General features: G+C 41.6%; 3 protein-coding genes and 1 pseudogene across 4 annotated transcripts in view; 3 read left to right on the top strand and 1 right to left on the bottom strand.

Annotated features, from left to right (window-relative positions):
* Nucleotides 1-21850, top strand: part of LOC115750563 (protein FAR-RED ELONGATED HYPOCOTYL 3) — an 874908-nt gene that overhangs the window by 327677 nt on the left and 525381 nt on the right. The window lies entirely within an intron of this gene.
* Nucleotides 159-7834, top strand: LOC115730517 (pentatricopeptide repeat-containing protein At3g22470, mitochondrial-like). 2 transcript variants are annotated; one of them, XR_007199825.1, is made up of 2 exons: nt 159-2232; nt 7814-7834. XR_007199825.1 is itself a non-coding variant. In XM_030661142.2 (1 exon), the coding sequence occupies exon 1, from the start codon at nt 204-206 to the stop codon at nt 2151-2153; it is 1950 nt and encodes a 649-aa protein (XP_030517002.2). In that variant the 5' UTR covers nt 159-203; the 3' UTR covers nt 2154-2531. The 2 variants fall into 2 exon arrangements, 1 of the variants encoding a protein (XP_030517002.2); XM_030661142.2 differs by lacking the exon at nt 7814-7834 and having other exon boundaries at nt 159-2531.
* Nucleotides 4733-11860, top strand: LOC115730523 (annotated as a pseudogene).
* LOC115730525 lies at nt 15397-21625 on the bottom strand. Its single transcript, XM_048285965.1, has 6 exons — nt 21121-21625; nt 19629-19799; nt 19375-19494; nt 17194-17367; nt 16388-16552; nt 15397-16087 (listed from the first exon to the last, which is right to left on the bottom strand). The coding sequence occupies exons 1-6, from the start codon at nt 21352-21354 to the stop codon at nt 15689-15691; spliced, it is 1263 nt and encodes a 420-aa protein (XP_048141922.1). The 5' UTR covers nt 21355-21625; the 3' UTR covers nt 15397-15688.

Raw genomic sequence — 21850 nt, forward strand, 5'->3', positions numbered from 1 at the left:
GAATCGACCTTAGAACCTGTGACAGGGTAGGTTCCAGGTTCCAAGGTACGACGGGTAGGTTTCAGGTTCCGAAAAATAAGGAACCTGTTTAACGGGTAGGTTCCAGGGTTCCAAGTGGAACTTGTAAGGAACCTGGAATCGCTCACTCCTAGGACTGCTCAAAGCGAAAAAATCTCTTTCAGTTTTTCAGATTCCATCTGCTGATGAAGCGAACGAGTCTCCATCTCCCTCGTCCTCCTTCTTCTCTCCCTTTCTCGTCTCGCGGTCGTCGGAACCCTAATTGGGACGACCGGAACCAGCTCTTAAGTTACGTGAGGGAAAATTGCAGAGCTGGTGGTGTGCTTACGAGTGTGGGTGATGCCCTGTGTTGCTTCGTCAAGATGATGAAGGCGAACCCTCCACCTTCTTCCAAGGATTTTAGTCTACTGTTGGGTGCCATTGTGAGGATGAAGCAGTACTCTACTGCCATCGGGTTGATTAAGCAGCTGCGCTCTTTGGGGATTGAAGATAATCATGTTTTGGTGACGATTTCCCTCAATTGCTATTGCCGGTTGAGGCTGGTTGATTTGGGTTTGTCTATCTTGGGTAGGATCTTGAAGCTTGGGTTTCACATCGATGTGGTGGCATTGAGCACGCTAATTGACGGTCTCTTTATAAAGGGCAAAACTGATCAAGCGTTGAGGTTGCTCGACGATATGCAACGAAAAGGCCCCAAACCTGATGAGACCACGTATGCTATAACTGTGAAGGGGTTATGCAGGGCAGGTAACACTAGACTGGCCTTTGAATTGCTAAAGGACTGGGAAGAGAGGAGCTGCAGGATCAATTCCTTCACATACGGCATAATACTCGATAGTCTTTGCAAGAAGGGATCGATCACAGAGGCCTTGAGACTCCACGAAAGTATGAGTAGGAAAGGCATCCAACCAGGTGTTGTTATTTATAACTCCTTGATCCACGGTCTGTGTAATGTAGGCCAGATAGAAGAAGCTCTCGTATTGTTGAAACAGATGACAAGCAGAGGGATCCCACCCAACATAATCACTTATAGCTCCTTGGTTCATTGCTTATGCAACCTAGGCCATTGGAAAGACGCTACGGTCTTGTTGGAGAAGATGATGAAGGCAGGAATTGAACCTGATGTCGTTACTTATACCTCCGTCATTCATGGAGTTTGCAATTCTGGCCAAGTGACAGAGGGTCGAAGACTGCTGAACCATATGTTGCAAAGCAAAGTAATGCCGAATGTTCGAACCTTCACTATTCTTGTGGATGCATATTGTAAAGAGGGAATGCTTGTGGAGGCAGGGGCCATTGTCGACCAGATGATTCAATTAGGTCAAATGCCTAATAGTTTCACTTATAACATGTTGATGAATGGCTATTGTTTGCAAAATAGAATGAAGGATGCTATGGAAGTGCTTAATTTGATGGTTGAAAGAGGCTGCTCACCTGATGTTGTTAGTTACTCCATGTTGATTAACGGATACTGCAAAGCGAGAAGAGTTGACAAGTCAAAGATGCTTTTCGGAGAAATGTTGCAAAGGGGCTTGATTCCTAACGTCATCACATACAGCACTCTCATAAATGGATTTTGCCAGATTGGGAACCTTCAAGCCGCGGAGGAGCTAATCAACGAGATGCGATCTCGCGATCTCCCTCTTAATCATTATATCTTGAGCGCTTTCGTGGATGGCTTGTGTAAAGTGCAGCAGATTGACAAGGCCATTACATTGCTTCGAAAGATGGAAGATTTCAAATTCCTCCCAGACATTGTGACTTACAATATTCTAATAAACGGCATGTGCAATGCTGGAAAGCTCGACGATGCTAAGGGGCTGTTCAATAGTTTGAATGCTCGAGGCTTGCAACCTAATGTGTGGACGAATAACATTCTTATGCACGGGTTGTGCAACAGAGGACGCACGGAGGAAGCATGTCAGCTGCTAAAGGATATGGAAGGAAACGGATGCCTTCCAGATGGGGTCGCTTATAACACCATAATCCAAGGACTACTAAGAAATAACGTAAATACTAGGGCAGCCCAACTTGTCAATGAAATGGTTGAAAGGGGTTTTTCTGCAAGTGTAGCGACGGCAGAGTTATGGGTTAAACATCTCGTGACAAATGGAACTTCTTCCTTTTCTAGTTGAGCTCTCCATTGTCTCTGAAATATGTCCACGTTTTCATCTGAAATGTGAGGATGAGTAAACCAGAAGGATGGCAAGTTTTCTTCCACACATCATCTCATTGAGTCCCATGTCCCGTTAATGAAGTTGTCTCAAGTCTGGGAATTTTGATCTCTTGCTTCCGTGTAAGGCTTTTGGAGGTATGGAAGGTGGATTTATTTCTAGCATACCTAGGTTCTGTAAGAAGTCTCTGTTTTAATTGGTAGCTGCACTCGCCGGTTAGTGCTTTTGGTTTCTGGTATTTATCAATCAGGTGAGATTCATACAAATGATCAAGCGGTGTGAGGATATTCTTGAATAACTAGATGTTAATAGCATTAACTCTACCATGTACTAAAGTCATGCAATTCTGACTTTGTGCACAAATATCATGGGGCTTTTATACTCTTTTCTTTGCACAATCTGATCCCTTCCATGTCCTATCTACTATTGTTACTTCAAAGATGATGCATACGTGAAGGTGGATGCCTGGATGGTATTCAATCATGGTGTGGTCACTCTGAATCGACAAAGTATTGACAAGTAACTCAAATAACATGGTAGTTAGGAGATGGAAGGGATCTGGCCAGTACTGCCCGGTTCCAGTATATTGGATTCGGGAACCGGTCGGTCCGGTCCGGTCCGGTCCGGTCCAGTCCGATCCGAGGGATTCTCGGTTCTTTCGCACATCTCTAGTGGATGGTATTTTGATCATGGTGGCGGTCACTTTGAATCAATAGCGGGGAATATTTGTGATGAGCTGGGTACTCAGATTATCATCGCAGGTGAATTGCAGATTTGGGTTATTTGCTCTGCTTCTTACATGCAAATAAGGGCCAAATTTGGGGGACGGCTTTCTGACCGAGTAACATGGCAGCAAGTGTATGAAAACTACTTGCAGTATCTTTTCCTTTGCACCACGATGGATTTTCCAAGAAGCATTTGATTTTCGGGTGAGCATCATATCAGATGGCACTGCATTTTGCACAGTTCATCAACGAGCTCTTACTACAATGTTCTGACTCTTTCTCTTTGCTATTTCTCTTTGAACATCATGGATCAGAATGTACTTCAGCAAATAGACTTGGCTGGGCCTCATTTCCTCATATTCATTACCAAAAAAATTGGCAAAATACAGTGCATAAGATATGGTGAATTGCAATGCGAACAGATTATCGAGCTTTGTATGTAGTAGTTTTGAGGATGGCTTAAATAGTTAAGATTTCTCCAATTCTTTTCAAGCCGAGTCAAGTAGCTCATGCTTGAAATCTTTTACTTAAATTAGCAAGAATATCGTCCAAAAAGTCTTAAACCTATTGCACTTTAACCAATCCAGTCTTAAATTTTTTAATTATGCGAATTGAGTCCTAAATCTTTTCACGTTTTGTCAATTGAGTCCTAAATTTTCCTTTGTAAATGGGTCTTCTAAGTTCTCGATGAGTTCATCCTTCAAGCCATCGTCGTCCTTGTCTTCCTCGTCTTTTGTGATTGGTGAAGTGGGGGAAAGTGAGAGCATGCCAGCCGACTGAGGGGTAACCAATGGGATAAATTCCTGCAACCTCTTCAATCAAACTTCAATCTTTCATGGTGAGTTGGTGGTACTCAACAATTTCCCCTTGGGAAGCGCTTTCTCGTGTGCGTATGTTTCATTCTCGTACAAATTTGCTTGGACATCTCTAGTCGTCGTTTGTAACTCAAGGTGAAGTCGGGAAAAAACAGAGCATCTGCAAGAAAAGAAGCTATTAAGCAAGCAAACTGCCTCCCGTTGGAATCTGAATTTTGCTTGAATGACAGAGAAAAAGCAACAACGTTAACGTGAATCTCAGAAATACTATCACCTGCGGATGACGGCCGTGTTCCTTAATCTGAGTTCATGTCGGCCACAATATCCACACGTACACTAAGCTCAAAGACCGATGTCCGAAACACTTGCACGCTATTATGATTGCGACAGAACACAACAAGTAGAGGGCGTGATGAGAGGTAGACTGGCCAGGCAACCCCTTCTGTCGTGGTAAGTGAAACAGGCATTAGCAACAGAACAAAAAATATGCGCTTCCGAGCCAGCAATAGAGACAGATGCCAGTGGCAAGGAATGTAGCTCCGTGGAGAGCCAACCCTATCTATCGGGAAAGTAATTCAATCTATGTGGCGGAAATGACGATGGAAAGTTAAATCATCCGGGCCTGACTTTGATGAAGTGGTGTTGCCGATGATGTCTATGCAGTTTGGCATTTGGAATGCCCGTCAATGGCGTTCGTGGTCCCCACGTAATTAAGAAATTCGGAAATGACATTGCACATGATATAAAAGGTCACGATCTATCTCTGAATCATTATACCTTGAATCTTATCCTGGATGGCTTGTGTAAAATGCAGCAGATTGACAAGGCCATGATATTGCTTCGAGAGATGGAAGATTCCAAATTCATCTCAAACATTGTGGCTTACAATATTCTAATAAACGGCATGTGTAATGCCGGAAAGCTCAATGATGCTAAGGGGCTGTTCAATTGTTTGCATGCTTGAGGCTTGCAACCTGATGTGTGGACATATACTATTCTCATGCGTGGCTTGTGCAAAGGAGGAAGCACGGAGGAAGCATATCAGCTGCCAAAGGAGATGGAAGGAAATGGATGGTTTCTAGATGCTGTCACTTATAACACAATAATCCAAGGTCTTCTGAGAAATTATGAAAGTAGGAGAGCAGCACAACTTGTGGGTGAAATGGTTGTAAGGGGATTTTCTGTGGATGTACCGACGACGGACTTGTGGATTAAATATTTCGTGACAAATGGAACTTCTTCCTTTTCAAGTTGAACTCTCCATTGTCTGAGATCTGTCCCTCTCCATTTTTCAGCTTAAATGTGATGAAGAGTGAACCAGATCTAAGGCAAGTTTTCTTCCACACATCACCTCATTGAGTCCCTTGTCCTATTGATTAAGTTGTTTTAAGTCAGGGAGATGTTTTCCCTTGCTTCATTATAAGGCTTTTGGAGGGGTGGAAGGGGTGTTTCGAAATTTCTCGTATAGCTGGGTTCTGTAAGATAACTGGTACATGAACTTGTCGATTGGTGTTTTTGGTGCCTAATGTTTATAAAACGGGCGAGATTCATAAAAATGATCAGCTGTGTGAGGACGTTCTTACAATTAAATAGATGTTAATTGCAGTAACTTTACTATGTAGCAAAGTCATGCAATTCAGACATTTGCACAAATATCATGGAACTCTTCCTCAATGTGGAACTAAAGAAAATGATTGTTTTTGGGGGTGGTCAACAAATTGTGTCACAAATCCTGAGTAGGCTGTTATGTATGTGCCTTGAGAAAGAGATTCTAGTTTTGTTTTTCACTCTTTCCTAACACAATCTGTTCCCCTCGATGTCCTTGCAGCTCGATCAAGTATTTGGGTTATTTTGCTCTGGTTCTTACATGCAAATAATGGCCAAGTTGGAGGGACGGCTAGCTGACTACATTGCTGCAAGCGTATGAAAACTACTTGCAGTACCTTTTACTTCGCACTGCGATGGATTTTCGGAAAAGCAACTACTGATGGGGGACCACGAACGCCATTGACGGACATTCCGAATGCAAACTACATAGACATCTTGCGCAACACCATTCAACTTCATCAAAGTAAGGCCCGGATGATTTAACTTTCCATCGTCATTTCCGCCCCATAGATTGAATTACTTTCCCGATCGATAGGGTGGGCTCTCCATGGATCTGCATTCCTTGCCATTGGCATCTATCTATATTACTGACTCGGGAACACATCATTTGTTTTGCCAGTTGTTTATGCGCGTTTCACTTACACACAGCAGGAGCTGCGTGGCCAGTATGCCTCTCCTCACGCCCTCTACTCGTCGTGTTCTGTCACCATCACAGCAGTGTACAGGCATTTTGGGGAATGGTTGGTGTGGATATTGTGGCCGACATGATCAATTGAACTCAGAAAACGGAACTTGTCAAGCAAAATGATCAAATCGAAGCTCTGCAAACGTCAGAAGAGGATCAACTCTTCATCTGTCTGTGAGGCAAAGTCAGTTTTACCTGAAAATGAGGAAAGCTGTATCATTGGCTTATTTCAGATAAGATTTGACTTATTTCAGATGAACAGAATAGAAGAGCTCGTATTAATTTTTGCAAATTCAAGTATGTAGATTGGTGTCCGTCTTAGTAAACATTGGCACTTAATTACGGGGGGATAATATTGAATATTTGTAATTTGTGTTCAGGGATTAGTTGAACAAATAAGAAATTCGGAAATGACATTGCATATGATATAAAAAGTTCATGGACTTAATCACATAAATTGTAAAGTCATTGATTCGCATTAGACGAAAGTTCATTGATTATTTATATCATTATCTTTTTTTTCAATTTTTAATTGATTTATCTTCTCATCCATAAGAACATGTATAAAAGCACGAACTTGACATTATTTTTCCATTTAACATCCATTAGATTAGAGTGGCCTTGCCAGAAACTGGCGTACTGCGAGAGAAGAGAGAGAGAGATCCCAAAGCAACAGCTATTCAGTTTTTCAGAATCGATGATGAAGCGAACGAGTCTCTGCCCTGCTTTCGTCTTCCTTCTTCCTGCTCTGGCTGCGATCACCCGCGAGTCTTCATTATCCCATTCCGTTGATGAACAGCTATTGTGTGCAAAAATAGAATGAACGAACGCATGGTTGAAAGAGGCTGCTCATCTGGTGTCATTACTCATAACACGTTGATTGAACCGGTCAGCGTGTGGATGCATAATATTCTCATGTTGGGTTGTGCAGAGGAGGACGGGCAGTGGAAGCATATCAGCTACAAAAGGAGACGGAAGGAAATGGATGCTTTCAAGATTGTGTCGCTTATAACGCAATCTTCCGTGGACTACTAAGAAATATCGGAAGTACGAAAGCAACGCAACTTGTCAAAAAAAAATGGTCGAAAGGGATTTTTCTGCACATGTAGCAACGACAGAGTTGTGGGTTAAACATCTCGTGACAAATGGAACTTCTTCCTTCTCTCATTGAGATCTCCATTGTCTCTGAATCTGTGCACATTTTCATCTGAAACGTGATGATGATTAAACCAGACTAACGGCAAGTTTTCTTCCACACGCCATCTTATTGAGTCGCACGTCCCATTAAAAGAAGTCATTTGATGTCTGGGAATTTTCATCTCTTGCTTCATTGCAAGTAAGGCTTTTGGAGAGGTGGAGGGTGGATTTTGTTTCTCGTATAGTTAGGTTCCGTAAGAAATCTCTGCGTTTAACTGGTAGGAGTACTGCTGTGTTAGTGCTTCTGGTGATTAACATTCATCAAACCAGTGAGATTCATATAAAGGATCAACCGGCGCGAGGACGCTCTTGAATTAAATAGGCAGCGATAACTTTGCTATGTTCTAGAGTTAATGCAATTCAATCAATGAGCAGAAACAGCATGGTAACTCTTCCTGATAATGGAATTAAAGAGACATTCCCAATGCCCAACCCCGTAGAGACTGGGAGCAACACCAATCAACTTGATCTCAGGCTCAGATGCTGTAACTTTCCATTGTCTTTTCTGTTGAATCGAATTAGTCTCCTGATGAATAGGCTTGGCTCTCAATGGGGATACGTTCCCTGCCATCTTAATCTGTTTCGGTTATCCTTGCCATTTTTATCTGTTTCGGTTAGTGGCTCAGGAACACAGTTTACTTCGATGGTTTTTGCGTGTTTCACCTACGACAGCAAGATTTGCCTGGACAGTCTGCCTTTTGTCACACCCTCTAATCTTTGTTTCCTGACGCAATCATAGTAGGTAAAATACCGACAGGCAAGGAGATAACTCTCCTAGATGCACTTCGGAGGCAAGCTTGATGATGACGTTCGATCTTTTTTAAGTGTATGTGGTGCTTGATTCTATGCTCTAAAGTAATTTTTGAATTGCAATTTACATTGCTATGATTCATATGGAATCTATATACTTGAAGAAGGCATTGATCATTGTTCATACCAACCAAGCAATTGTGAGGAATATTTCTGTTTATGCTCCGTAGCAATGTGACTCAGACGCTCTACAATGTTTGCCAAGCCAAGAATCTTATAACTGATCAAAGTTTCCATTCTCAAAAGACATAATCTAGGTTGCCATGGTTTCTGTTGTGCAGTTCCGAATCGCAAAACAATCTTATGGATACAGCTGATCGCGTGATTTGTCCAATATGAATCGTACGACGCGTTTGCAGATTGTCCAACTTACCGATCCGACGGTCTGACGGTTGACCCATGAACCAAGAGTTAACTTCTGACTTCATGTCTTTGTCTAGCAAGGTCGATTCTGCATGATGGTGATGCTTCGTTGATTGAAGTGTGCATGTGGTGAACAAAGTTCATGGAGAAGATGAGCAGCGATTTCTCCCGTTTTGTTTTCCTTTCTTTTGTCGCGATGCATCGTTAATGCCGACAAATCATGCAGATTCGTGTTATAAATTCGTATTAGCCTACTGTATATGCTTTGGAGTCCACTCTTTGTGCTAAGTTTCGCCAAAATGGTTAGTGTGGACTCTCGCCTGTCGATAGGAATTTCCTCTTTTTGACGATTTCAATTTCAAACCTTTGTTTAAAGATATTCCGCTCATTAAAACCACCTGCAAAAAAAAAAAAAAAAGGAGATAGAGAGAGAATGCATTGGATATAATGATCACAAGATTTGTTAACCATTAAACTAAAACATCATGCCATAGAACCATAAACTTTGAGTAATTTGCTATTGCCGAGTTTGGTAACTTAATGTAAAAGTTGATAAAAGGTAGATGGAAAGGATATTTGATTGACTACAAGATTATTCTTGAATTGCGACAATGACATTGTAGTTCTGAATTTCTTATTCGGTGGGCGATATCGAATATCTTTTCGGATCTTTTAATAAGTGCAATTAAGTTTTCAATCAAGCATTGAATTATCTTTTAACGTTCGATATGATCTTTGTTTCAAAGAAAAAGCTTCCCACCTAGTAATAGATCTATCACCCAGTACAAATCGGGGAAAAGGACAGTATACATACACTAACTATAATACAACGCCAACTTTGATGCCAAAATCTTGCAAACGGTTATCAAAGTGACGCTATTTTTCAAAGAGCAATTATTTAATTGATATTAGCAATGGAAAAATCCAATGTGGCTCAACAGAATCATTTAAATGGGATGCTTTTAAAAGGTTGTGACACTAAATTGATGGTTTATTAAGTGTCGGCTAATTGAAGTTATCGTTTTTTAAGTTTTAACCCAAAACCTTTTACCATTTAGTAAAAGGTCTCTACTCTTTTCTTATCCCCGTTTGCGGAGGCAGCTCGAGCATTCTTCGTGTTTGGCGACTCGCTCGTCGACAATGGCAACAACAACTACTTGGCAACCACAGCCCGTGCGGACTTGCCCCCCTACGGCATCGACTACCCGACTGGCCGGCCCACTGGCCGGTTCTCTAATGGGCTCAACATTCCGGACTTCATCAGTAGGTTTTTCCATTCCCACATGTTTCAGTGCACATTTTTCAGTTTCATTGTGATGCAAATGAGGTCCGACTTATCAGCTAAAATGCGATGAATTGCCCAGGTCAGGAATTAGGATCCGAGTCGACATTGCCGTACCTGAGTCCGGAGCTCACAGGAGAGAAGCTACTAGTCGGTGCTAATTTTGATTCCGCCGGAATCGGAATCCTCAATGACACTGGAATACAATTCGTAAGCATAATCTGTACTAGCTACCTCTAGAATGAGTAATATTTGTGTTGGTATCAACCAAGTGCCTGTGTTTTTTTTTTGGCAGATAAACATTATAAGGATGTACAGGCAATTGCAGTACTTTGAGGAATACCAGCATAAGGTGAGTGCCCTGGTAGGAGCTGAGAGAACTCAACAGCTGGTAAACCAAGCTCTTGTGCTCATCACCGTCGGAGGGAACGACTTCGTGAACAACTACTTCCTGGTGCCTTACTCTGCCCGGTCGCGCCAATTTGCTATCCCCGACTATGTCATATGCGTGCAGAGTACTGACGATTTCCCTCAATTGCTATTGCCGGTTGAGGCTGGTTGATTTGGGTTTGTCTATCCTGGGTAGAATCTTGAAGCTTGGGTTTCACATCGATGTGGTGGCATTGAGCACTCTAATTGATGGTCTCTTTAGAAAGGGCAAAACTGATCAAGCGTTGAGGTTCCTCGATGATATGCAACGAAAAGGCCCCAAACCTAACGAGACCACGTATGCTACAACCATGAAGGGGTTATGCAGGGCAGGTAACACTAGACTGGCCATTGAGTTGCTAAAGGACTGGGAAGAGAGGAGCTGCAGGATCGATTCCTTCACATACGGCATAATAATTGATAGTCTTTGCAAGAAGGGATCGATCACAGAGGCCTTGAGACTCCATGAAAGTATGAATAGGAAAGGCATCCAACCGGATGTTGTTACTTATACCTGCTTGATCCATGGTCTGTGTAATGTAGGCCAGATAGAAGAAGCTCTCGTATTGTTGAAACAGATGACAAGCAGAGGGATCCCACCCAACATAATCACTTATAGCTCCTTGGTTCATTGCTTATGCAACCTAGGCCAATGGAAAGATGCTACAGTCTTGTTGGAGAAGATGATGAAGGCAGGAATCGAACCGAACGTCGTTACTTATACCTCCGTCATTCAAGGAGTTTGCAATTCCGGCCAAGTGACAGAGGGTTGAAGACTGCTGAACCATATGTTGCAAAGCAAAGTAATGCCGAATGTTCGAACCTTCACTATTCTTGTGGATGCATATTGTAAAGAGGGAATGCTTGTGGAGGCAGGGGCCATTGTCGACCAGATGATTCAATTAGGTCAAATGCCTGATAGTTTCATTTATAACACGTTGATGAATGGCTATTGTTTGCAAAATAGAATGAAGGATGCTATGGAAGTGCTTAATTTGATGGTTGAAAGAGGCTGCTCACCTGATGTTGTTAGTTACTCCATGTTGATTAACGGATACTGCAAAGCGAGAAGAGTTGACATGTCAAAGATGCTTTTCGGAGAAATGTTGCAAAGGGGCTTGATTCCTGACGTCATCACATACATCACTCTCGTAAATGGATTTTGCCAGATTGGGAACCTTCAAGCCGCGGAGGAGCTAATCAACGAGATGCAATCTCGCGATCTCCCTCTTAATCATTATATCTGGCACGCTTTCGTGGATGGCTTGTGTAAAGTGCAGCAGATTGACAAGGCCATTACATTGCTTCGAAAGATGGAAGATTCCAAATTCGTCCCAGACATTGTGACTTACAATATTCTAATAAACGGCATGTGCAATGCTGGAAAGCTCGACGATGCTATGGGGCTGTTCAATAGTTTGAATGCTCGAGGCTTGCAACCTGATGTGTGGACGAATAACATTCTCATGCACGGGTTGTGCATAGGAGGACGCACGGAGGAAGCATATCAGCTGCTAAAGGATATGGAAGGAAACAGATGCCTTCCAGATGGGGTCACTTATAACACCATAATCCAAGGACTACTAAGAAATAACGTAAATACTAGGGCAGCCCAACTTGTCAATGAAATGGTTGAAAGGGGTTTTTCTGCAAGTGTAGCGACAGCAGAGTTATGGGTTAAACATCTCGTGACGAACGGAACTTCTTCCTTTTCTAGTGGAGCTCTCCATTGTCTCTGAATTATGTCCACATTTTCATCTGAATCTGAAATGTGATGATGAGTAAACCAGAAGGATGGCAAGTTTTCTTCCACACATCATCTCATTGAGTCCCATGTCCCGTTAATGAAGTTGTCTCAAGTCTGGGAATTTTGATCTCTTGCTTCCATGTAAGGTTTTTGGAGGGGTGGAATGTGGATTTATTTCTAGCATACCTGGGTTCTGTAAGAAGTCTCTGTTTTAATTGGTAGCGGCACTTGCCGGTTAGTGCTTTTGGTTTCTGGTATTTATCAATCAGGTGAGATTCATACAAATGATCAAGCGGTGTGAGGATATTCTTGAATAACTAGATGTTAATAGCATTAACTCTACCATGCACTAAAGTCATGCAATTCTGACTTTGTGCACAAATATCATGGGGCTTTTATACTCTTTTCCTTGCACAATCTGATCCCTTCCATGTCCTATCTACCATTGTTACTTCAAAGATGATGCATACGTGAAGGTGGATGCCTGGATGGTATTCAATCATGGTGATGGTCACTTTGAATCGACAAAGTGTTGACAAGTAACTCAAATAACATGGTAGTTAGGAGATGGAAGAGATCTGACCAGTACTCACCGGTTCCAGCAAAATTGGATCCGGGAACCGGCCGGTTCAGTTTGGTTCGGTCCGAGTGATTCTCGGTTCTTTTGCACACCTCTAGTGGATGGTATTTTGATCATGGTGATGGTCACTTTGAATCAATAGCGGAGAATATTTGTGATGAGCTGGGTACTCAGAATATTTGCACACCTCTAGTGGACGGCTTTCTGACCGAGGAACATGGCAGCGAGTGTATGAAAACTACTTGCTGTATCTTCTCCTTTGGAACACGATGGATTTTCCAAAAAGCATGCGATTTACGGTTGGACATCATATCAGATGATACTGCATTTTGCACGGTTCATCAACGAGCTCTTACTACAATATTCAGATTAGTCGGGCCTTTCTCTTTGCTATTTCTCTTTGAGCATCATGTATCCGAATGTATTTCAACAAATGGACTTCGCTAGGCCTCATTTCCTCATACTCATTACCAACAGATTTGGCAAAATATAGTGCATAAGATATGGTGAATTGCAATGCAAACAGATTATCGAGCTTTGTATGCAGTAATTTTGGGGATGGCTTAAGTAGTTAAGATTTCTCCAATTCTTTTAGAGTCAAGTAGCTCATGCTTGAAGTCTTGAACTTATATTAGCAAGAATATCGTCCAAAAAGTCTTAAACCTATTGCACTTTAGTTAATCCAATCTTTTCACATTTTGTCAATTGAGTCCTAAATTTTCCTTTGTAAACGACTTTCCTAAGTTCTCGACGACTTCGTCCTCCAAGCCATCGTCGTCCTCTTCTTCCCTGGGCGGGAGATTAAAAATCTCGCCTTTTGTGATCGGTGAAGTGGGGGAAAGTGAGAGCATGCCAACGACTGAGGGGTAACTAATGGGATAAACTTCTGCAACCTCTTCACTCCCCTCATCAATATAAAACATGGTGAGTTGGTGGTACTCAACAATTTCCCTTGTGAATCGCTTCTCGTGTGCATATGTCTCATTCTCATACAAATTGGCTTGTAAATCTCTAGTCGTCATTTGCAACTCATGGTGAAGTCGTGAAAAAAACAGAGCATCGTCAAGAAAAGGAGATATTAAGCGAACTGCCTCCCGTTGGATTCTGAATTTTGCTTGAATGACAGAAAAAAAAAAAAAAACATCAACCTTCACGTGAATCTCAAAAATAATATTCCATGCGGATGATGGCCGTGTTCCTCACTCAGAGTTCTATGTCTCATGTCGGCCACAATATATCGAGAGGTACACTAAGCTCAAAGACCGATGTCCGAAACACTTGCACGCTACTATGATTGTGACAGAACACGACAAGCAGAGGGCGTGATGAGAGGCAGACTGGCCAGGGAACCCCTGCTGTCGTAAGTGAAACAGGCATAAACAACAGAACAAAAAATATGCGCTTCCGAGTCAGTAATAGAGGCAGATGCCAATGGCAAGGAATGTATCTCCATGGAGAGCCAACCCTATCGATCGGGAAAGTAATTCAATCGATGCAGCGGAAAAGACGATGGAAGGTTAAATCATCCAGGCCTGACTTTGATGAAACTGAATGGTGTTGCTCAAGATGTCTATGCAGTTTGGCATTCGGAGTGTCCTTCAATGGCGTTCGTGGTCCCCCATCAGCAGTTGCTTTTCCGAAAATCCACGGCAGTGCAAGGTAAAAGCTACTGCAAGTAGTTTTCATACCCTTGCAGCCATGTAGTCAGCTAGCCGTCCCTCAAACTTGGCCATTGTTTGCAGTAAGAAGCAGAGCAAATAACCCAAATACTTGACCAACCTGCGATGATAATCTGAGTGCCAGCTCGCCACAAATATTCAAAGAGCCCATCACCATGATCAAATGCCACCCACTTCCACATATGCATCTTCTTTGAGGTAACTATTGGTAAATAGGGCCATAGAGGGGAACAGATTGTGTTAGGAAAGAGTCTACAACAAACTGGGATCTCACATACTTTAACAGCCTAATCAGGATTTGTGACACACGTTGTTGACCACCCCAAAAAACAATTGTTTTCTTCAGTTCCATATTGAGGGAGAGTTCCATGATATTTATCCATAATGTCTGAATTGCATAACTGTTGGGATGTATGGGGGTGTATGGGAGAACCGTGGTCTATCCATGTAGACTATCCTAGCCCCTTATCTTCTTTTATAGGTGCCAAAAGCAGTTACTCCTTTTTAAACGTGATAAAGTTCGCGCTTGTTTTTGCATTCTGAGAAGAACAGCATTCACTTAAGTGAGAATAAGAGAGAACAGCAAAAGGAAGAAAAGTGACGATGATATTCAGCCTCTCTCCTGTACGTCAAATGGAGGAATGATCTTTCGAGGGACTGCAATGGGTATTTTTTTTTTTTTTTTGGGTTCAACAATGGGTACATTTAATCTGTGAAAAACGAGGTATGTCCGTTTTGTGATGTACCTTTCCGATTAGTGATTCAAATAAGTTCTTGGGCCTGTTAATTTCCGTATAACTCCGCTGCATATGTTGTCGGCGTGTTCCCTTCTTTGGTATTAAAGCATAGAAGTTCTTGTTTCCCGATCATGTATAATTTGTGAACGAAATTGAAGCATACTCAGCTTGCTCTTTTTAAGCCCTGATAGGTATCAATATTGATGTCATTCTCTAAATAACATACCAACGTCGAGTTGTTTTCCATTTATGACAACTATATTTATACATTCGTAAGTGTTGGAACATGCCTATAACATGGTTATTCAATTTTTGACATCCAGATTGAACTCCCGATCAGACTAATATTTCCTTTTGACATTTGAGTCAAGTCAGGTCAGCTAAAGGTCGAGCTCGAGAGACAACTTATCCAGTCGGAACTTGAGATATGTACAAGTGTTCTTCGCTCCAAGTTGTAAATTACATCGACTTACCTCAGGCCGATCCTTCTCCTAGTCATATATCACTATTCAACTAGAGGCCTTGAAGCCTTCAACCTTTGCAAGAGTTCAGAGCGCAGTCTTTGAGAGAACATCATTTACAAAATTAGCTTCGCGCTCTAGGCCATCAACGAAGGAATACAAACAAACATCAAGACATTATTGTAAGAGCAAAACCAAACAGCTCGCATTACAGAGTCAGAAACCCAAGGAATAGCTTAATGCAAGCAAGCATACGGTCTACTCCCGACCCCTCCTTTTTCCTTCCAGATGAAAAACCACAATGGAAGAAAAAGAAGAAAAAGAATTAAGACAAATCGGCATTCGACATATCTTGTAAATGAAATAGGGACACAAAACTTAGGCAGAAGGTGGTGTTTGTAGTCTATCACCTGCTTCCTTGGTAGCCGAGTCATCTAAATTCTCGATGACTTCATCCTCCAAGCCATCGTTGTCCTCTTCTTCCACGGGCGGGAGATTAAAAATCTCGCCTTTTGTGGGAGCAGGTGTCTCAGTTGGTGAGGTTGGTGATTTTGGTGAAGTTGGGGAAAGTGAGAGCATGCTAGCAACTGAGGGGTAACCCATGGGATAAACTTCTGCGACCTCTTCAATCCCCTCGTCTATATAAACCACATCTTGCATGGTGAGCTGGTGATACTCAACAATTTCCCTTAGGAAGCGGTTCTCACGTGAATATGTTTCATTCTCATTGGCCAAACGAGCTTTCTCCGCAAGAAGGGTCTCGAGTTGAAGGCGTATCTGAGAAATATTTTTCTTTAATTATGAGATGCTTAACCATTTTGGCTCTTGGGCCGGATAATAACTTGCAAACTAATAGCAAATTGGGAAACAGTTACATGTAGATAATGACGCATTTGAAATGAAGCTGAGTAGAAGGTGGGCCTAAAATGCCTAACAACATGCAAAGAGTTACAGTGCAGGGCACAGATTCATGCACGGAGAATATTTGTGTGCTTGAGTGCACGTGTGCAAAGCACGATTGTGTGTTTGTTGTGGTGGGGGGTGGGGGGGGGGTGCGGTTGGAGAGAGAGAGAGAACCATATCGTCATCTGCTGGATTACCCCCCTTCTCCCGGCTTTCTCGAAGGCTCTTGTTTTCTTCTTCAAGCTGAGAACATCGCAACTTTGAAAAAGCCAAATCTGCTTTAATGGTTTTTAGCTCACGTAGAAGAAGTTTTGCTTTTGCAGCTGTTGCCATTGCAACCTGTGATCAAAAAAGGATTTGCAGCTAGTGGATGTAAGAAACTGGATCCGCCAAAAAAAAATGGAGGGAAGGACAAGCACCTCCGACAGTATAGAATTAATGCTAAAACTAATCTAGCGACCTAGTCAATATTTCGAATGCATAATCAGGAAAAAACTTAATAGACATTCATATTCCGGCCTTCCAAACAATGTAAAATACAAAAACCCATTTGGATTAATATTCGGTCGGCGTATCATGACTGGAACTTCTATTGTATAACCGTTGTACAATGCAACATTAGGACATGCTGTCACAACTAAGTAAAAATGCCGTAAACCATCCTAAAATGCAATTTTTTTTTCTTGTTTTACGACATTGCAGTGTATGGTTGTCATCAAAAGTTGTTGTGAAATAGAAAAAATTATACTGTACACTGGTTGTACCATAGTAGTTCCTATCATAGACCGCAAGATTGGGTCAAGTAATGTATGAGAACAGTTTCTTCCTAATTGAAAATGCCTTGCGTGAGAGGGTAGTCCTGGTATAGAGCAACATGCATGAGCAAATAATGTTTTACCATCCAATTGCACAAATCGAATTTCGCAATTTTGAGGCATTTGATACTTAGCCATTCATACACTACAAGGGTGCAACCTTACGTCGCGAGATGCCTTGAGTTGAGTTTCATGGGTGGTTGGGTTCTGCTGTTGGATTGGCTGCTGCCAGGAACTATTCATGCCAGTGGGTTGATTCTGCACCTCCAGGTTACTACCTTTCCGTCTAATTTGCAGTTTAATATCTGCAGTCTTATTTTCCACAATAGTCCGGCCTTCCTGCACATATTTGAGAAGTTTATGAACATATTTCTTGTATGGCAAGGAATGCCGTACATCATTTCAAGGCTTTATAAACACTAATCTCTCAAAGACAGCACAGTTAAATGTGGAGAAGGAGATTGAGCACAGGGCAACATTTCACTCCAATCGCTTTATGACTCGAGTTCTAATCTTGCGTTAATCAATACATAGCAGAAAATAGCATTAGTCTAAAAAGGAATTGACATAGTCATTAACATCTATTTAATCTCAGTGAAAACTGTTTGTCAATACAATGGAAAAAGAACTTGTTCTTAGTTAGCAGTTATGTGTTGGCCAAGCTGCTGTATCATATGTGATATCACTATTCACGTCAGCCAATTAATGAGAGGTCATGAGGGTATGCACATGTCAAGATGGCGCCAATCAACATGTATGCAGAGGCAATAGCAGCAGAAGAAACATTTTACAAAATGAGCAGTATTGCTTGGCTTAAAAAACAATGATGCAAGAGATATATGTTTTCATATTCCCAAAGTTCTCATAAAACATGACAGAATATGCATTGGTATTAACAATGCTGAAATATAAAACAAATTCAGTTTGCAAAAGATGACATTAAAAAGCTTCCCTGATGTCACCCACAGTGGCAGAAGAACATAGATTATTATGCTCTATTAGCTGGGGAACATGAGTTCCAGACGGAATACTAAATGATTCCGAGAAAACCCTGGAGGTATTATCTCAAACATTCGGGGCCCGTAGATCTGGCAATGCTATTGCAATCTCTCCGGTATTAGACAGTGTTTTGAAGTGATTGTTTTGAAAGAAAATATTAATTTGTCCACATTTCCTATAGATCGATGGATAACAGGTTTCTAAATATTGGCTGAAGCCTTGTCGTGATGATCATGCATACTTAAGGTGACGGAAAAGGAGGACACAACACTTGACCTGGTAAAATACCAATAGGCAAGGAAATAACTCTTGCAGGTGCACTTTGAAGGCAAGCTTGACGACAGCATTTGATCATTTTAATTGTAAGTTATGGTTGATTTTAGGCTCCCAAAGCATTATTAGATTTCCAATACTTGGCTATGATTCATGTGGATATTGTATGCTTGATGAAAGGCATTGATCATTGTTTATACCATCCATGGAAATTTGAGGAATCTATGTCTGTTTATAATTTGTGGCAAAGTGACTCAGACGCTCTGCAGCAAAGTTTAGTCTAAATAACAAACTTTCCACAAGAGATGAGCCAGAAAAGTGGAATCAAGCTCACAGCACTAATTGGTCTTCTGCCCGACATGTTCATAACATTCTCTAATTGCAGTACCATTTCCTTGCCGAACCTAAAATTCTCCAGAGTTGCTTATCTGATAGAATCTGAGGGAATTGGAATTAGGAGCTAGACTAGGTGCACATGAAGTTTCTCTGTTGTTATTTTTCTCCACTTTCCTTTTGGGCCAACGGCTAAGTTAAAGGGGGATCATATACATTTAGCCTATCTCTACCATGCCTATAACCGAAGAATCTTGTAACTGATCAAAGATTCTAATCTCAAAAGAAATAATCTAGGTTGGCATTGTTTCTGCTGTGAAGTTCAGAACTGCAAGCAATCTTGTGGATACAACTGAGCACATGATTTGTCTAACAGGTAGTTCACATCTTGTTAAGTTGGTCCGATTTTACTCTCTGATTAATATGAAGTTCTCTGTAACAGCTCCTATATCCTGCTTTGGTAATTTTTCCATAAATAGACTTATCTAAAGGGAAGAAGGATCATGGCCATACAAATATATAACATTAAGATGATAGATGGATAAAACTCATGAACTTCTTTTTCCTTGAATAAGTTTAAAGGTGGATGAATGTGTCTTGAATCCAAGTCATCGAGAGGGAAATATTTGCAACTGGGCCAACTTGGGTATTCATAGTGAATAAACTCAAATCACAGATTCGCAGGTAATATGAAAAAGCGGCTAAACTATGATGACAATAAATAATGACTACTGATGTTACCTCAAAAGCCTTTTCAAAAGTGTCACCGATTTGATTAAGCGAAGTTGTGATCCTATCCAAGCCCTTTCGTAATCTAGGGTTGTCCATTCTTCTGAAGCTCTCAGAGATCTGATGAGTATGCTAGAACCAGTAGAAACAAGCACCATAAATTGAGGACATAAATATCACAATGTACTATTGTATATTAAAAATTGGTTTCAAAGTTCAAATCCAGAAGTATCAATATTTCTCCTCAAATCATATATAAGATTTACCTGGCCATCCACAGAGCTATCAATCACCTGAGGCGTTGTTCTACTGGGGTTTTCAAACTGTTGAGATACATTTTCATCTTCCAGTATTGACTTAGCTTTGCGAGCCAAAACACCCCAAAATCCAGATTTTGACTCCATTTGCACTGGTGAATTCCCATAGGCAGAAAAGCTCTACAATTCAATCACTATATTTATTGAGCAGCAGCAGCAGAGAGAGAGAGAGAGAGAGAGAGAGAGAGAGAGAGAGAGAGAGAGTAAAATACATAATTTCTTTTACTGAATGAACCACTACTTATATGTGTTCTGTCACATTAAGGAGAAACTTGAAAGAAAGAATATTGTTCCCTTCAGGTACATGCAACTTTAGGTTGAAAGAAAGACAAGACATGAACAGTCAACGTTATGGAGAAACTTGAAAAAATTTGCAACATGTTACCTCCAACTTAACACTAACATAAGGCCAAATATTGTCAAATTGTCACTGCAAACAATAAAACTCTACAAAAAGGAGATAAATTCGTTCAGCAGAACTTCTTGGAATAAATAAAATTTGAAGGGTCCAGCTAGGGAAGATAAATTCCAGATATATCTCTGACAACAACCGAAGGAAAAATCAGATGCCCTAAGATATATCCAGAGCTCAATCAGAAAAAATTCCTTCAGGCAATCAGATTCTACTTATCAGTCACCTTCAATGCATTTTCCTTCTAGGACATGAACAGAAATGTCCTACAATAAAATTCCTGAAAGAATGAAGGGTCCCAGGACCGGGTGTAGATGAAGCTAAATTATTGACATGTAATTGCACTCTCTTCTTTTACCCCTCCATACTTTTTCCAGACTGAAATTATGATGCCAGTAAGGAAATTTTAGTTCCTCATACATAATCACAGCAATCAGGACAATTTCCCATGGAAATTATAGCCGACGGGTCAAAAAGAAATGCCTGAATAAAAAAAATGTCCTTTCAGTTCTTCAGAAAGTATAATCCAGGCAATCTGTTTCAATCACTGAAAAGCAGATGCTTGAACTGCTTCACGATGATGAATTTTCTATAAATTCTCAGCATTTTGCAAAACTAAAACACATATGAGAATTTACAATATCCTCTAATCTGCGTGCCACACGTGAATGAATGAGATTGAATTAACAAATCGCATGTTATCCAATCCCAAGTTGCAAAGACGTTGTGCTTCAGTGATCGAGAACTCCTGAAATTAACTTTTGAACAGGCATAAGTAAAGGGAAGATTCCAAATTGACTAACTAGAACTTGCCCGCTTCGTCGGACGCGGAAAATTCTGATTCACATAAATGATCTCAGATCACGTGAATCCTGCATGAAAGAAAAGAGCAAGCAACACGGGCACCCTGACAAAGCCAACTCTCCGTTCATCGACAGCGAATGAAATTAAATCAAAGCGAGACACGAAACAGAGAAATCAGACATCGACAGAAGCTCCTGAAAAGAAAGGAAAAAGCAGAAGCAGAACCTTAGATCTGAGAGGATCATTCTCTCTGTCTCTGTAAGCAAAAGCGGAGTCGCCATACGCAGACGAGAGCGACGATTCGCGGTGAGCGGCGGACGCCCTGATCGCCTGGGCAGCCAGCGAGGAGGACGAGGAGGAAGAGCGGTCCTTGTCGTCGGCGGCCGCCGGCGGAGCGTAATAAATCTCCTCCTTGAAGGTCGAAGATTTCGTGATCCCGTGCCTTCGCCGATACGCCATTTCCGGGCTTTCCCCCCACTTCGACGCTCCGTCGTCACAGACCCGAGCAACCAGTCCCGCGGATCGAATCGAGCCGAATCGGCCGCCGAGTGGGGGGTGGGGGCGAAACCGCCGCGAGAGACGCCGGAGAAGTCCGATGAGCCGCCGCGATGGCGAACCGCCGACGATGGTGGATGATGGTGGTCGCCCACACGAACGAGTTGGAAAGGTGATGAGCTGTTTTGCGGGGGAACGGAAAGGAGAAAATGAAAAACCACCTCATTCACGTCTTAACGAACTCTTTCGGCCCCTCCTTTTAAAAAAATATATATATATATTTTCTAAAAATAAAATTAATGAAAAAACGAAAAAAAAAAAAAGTATCAGCAGAGAGAGAGAGAGCGAGAGAGAGAGAGAGAGTAGGGGATGATCGCGCGCAGCAGTCCCATCTAACCACCGTCCGATCGGAGCTTTCATGTAATTCCCGCTAAATCCGACGGTCTATATCTAATCTTAT

The sequence above is a fragment of the Rhodamnia argentea genome, chromosome 10 (assembly GCF_020921035.1).
Source record: "Rhodamnia argentea isolate NSW1041297 chromosome 10, ASM2092103v1, whole genome shotgun sequence".
Classification (NCBI taxonomy): Eukaryota; Viridiplantae; Streptophyta; class Magnoliopsida; order Myrtales; family Myrtaceae; genus Rhodamnia; species Rhodamnia argentea.

Coding starts and splice junctions, on each gene's coding strand:
- LOC115730517 (XM_030661142.2), top strand. CDS start 204: ATGAAGCGAACGAGTCTCCATCTCCCTCGTCCTCCTTCTTCTCTCCCT.
- LOC115730525 (XM_048285965.1), bottom strand. CDS start 21,354: ATGGCGTATCGGCGAAGGCACGGGATCACGAAATCTTCGACCTTCAAG. Junction 19,800..21,120: donor ATGATCCTCTCAGATCTAAG/GTTCTGCTTCTG, acceptor ATTGAATTGTAG/AGCTTTTCTGCCTATGGGAA. Junction 17,368..19,374: donor CTTTTGAAAAGGCTTTTGAG/GTAACATCAGTA, acceptor AAATATGTGCAG/GAAGGCCGGACTATTGTGGA.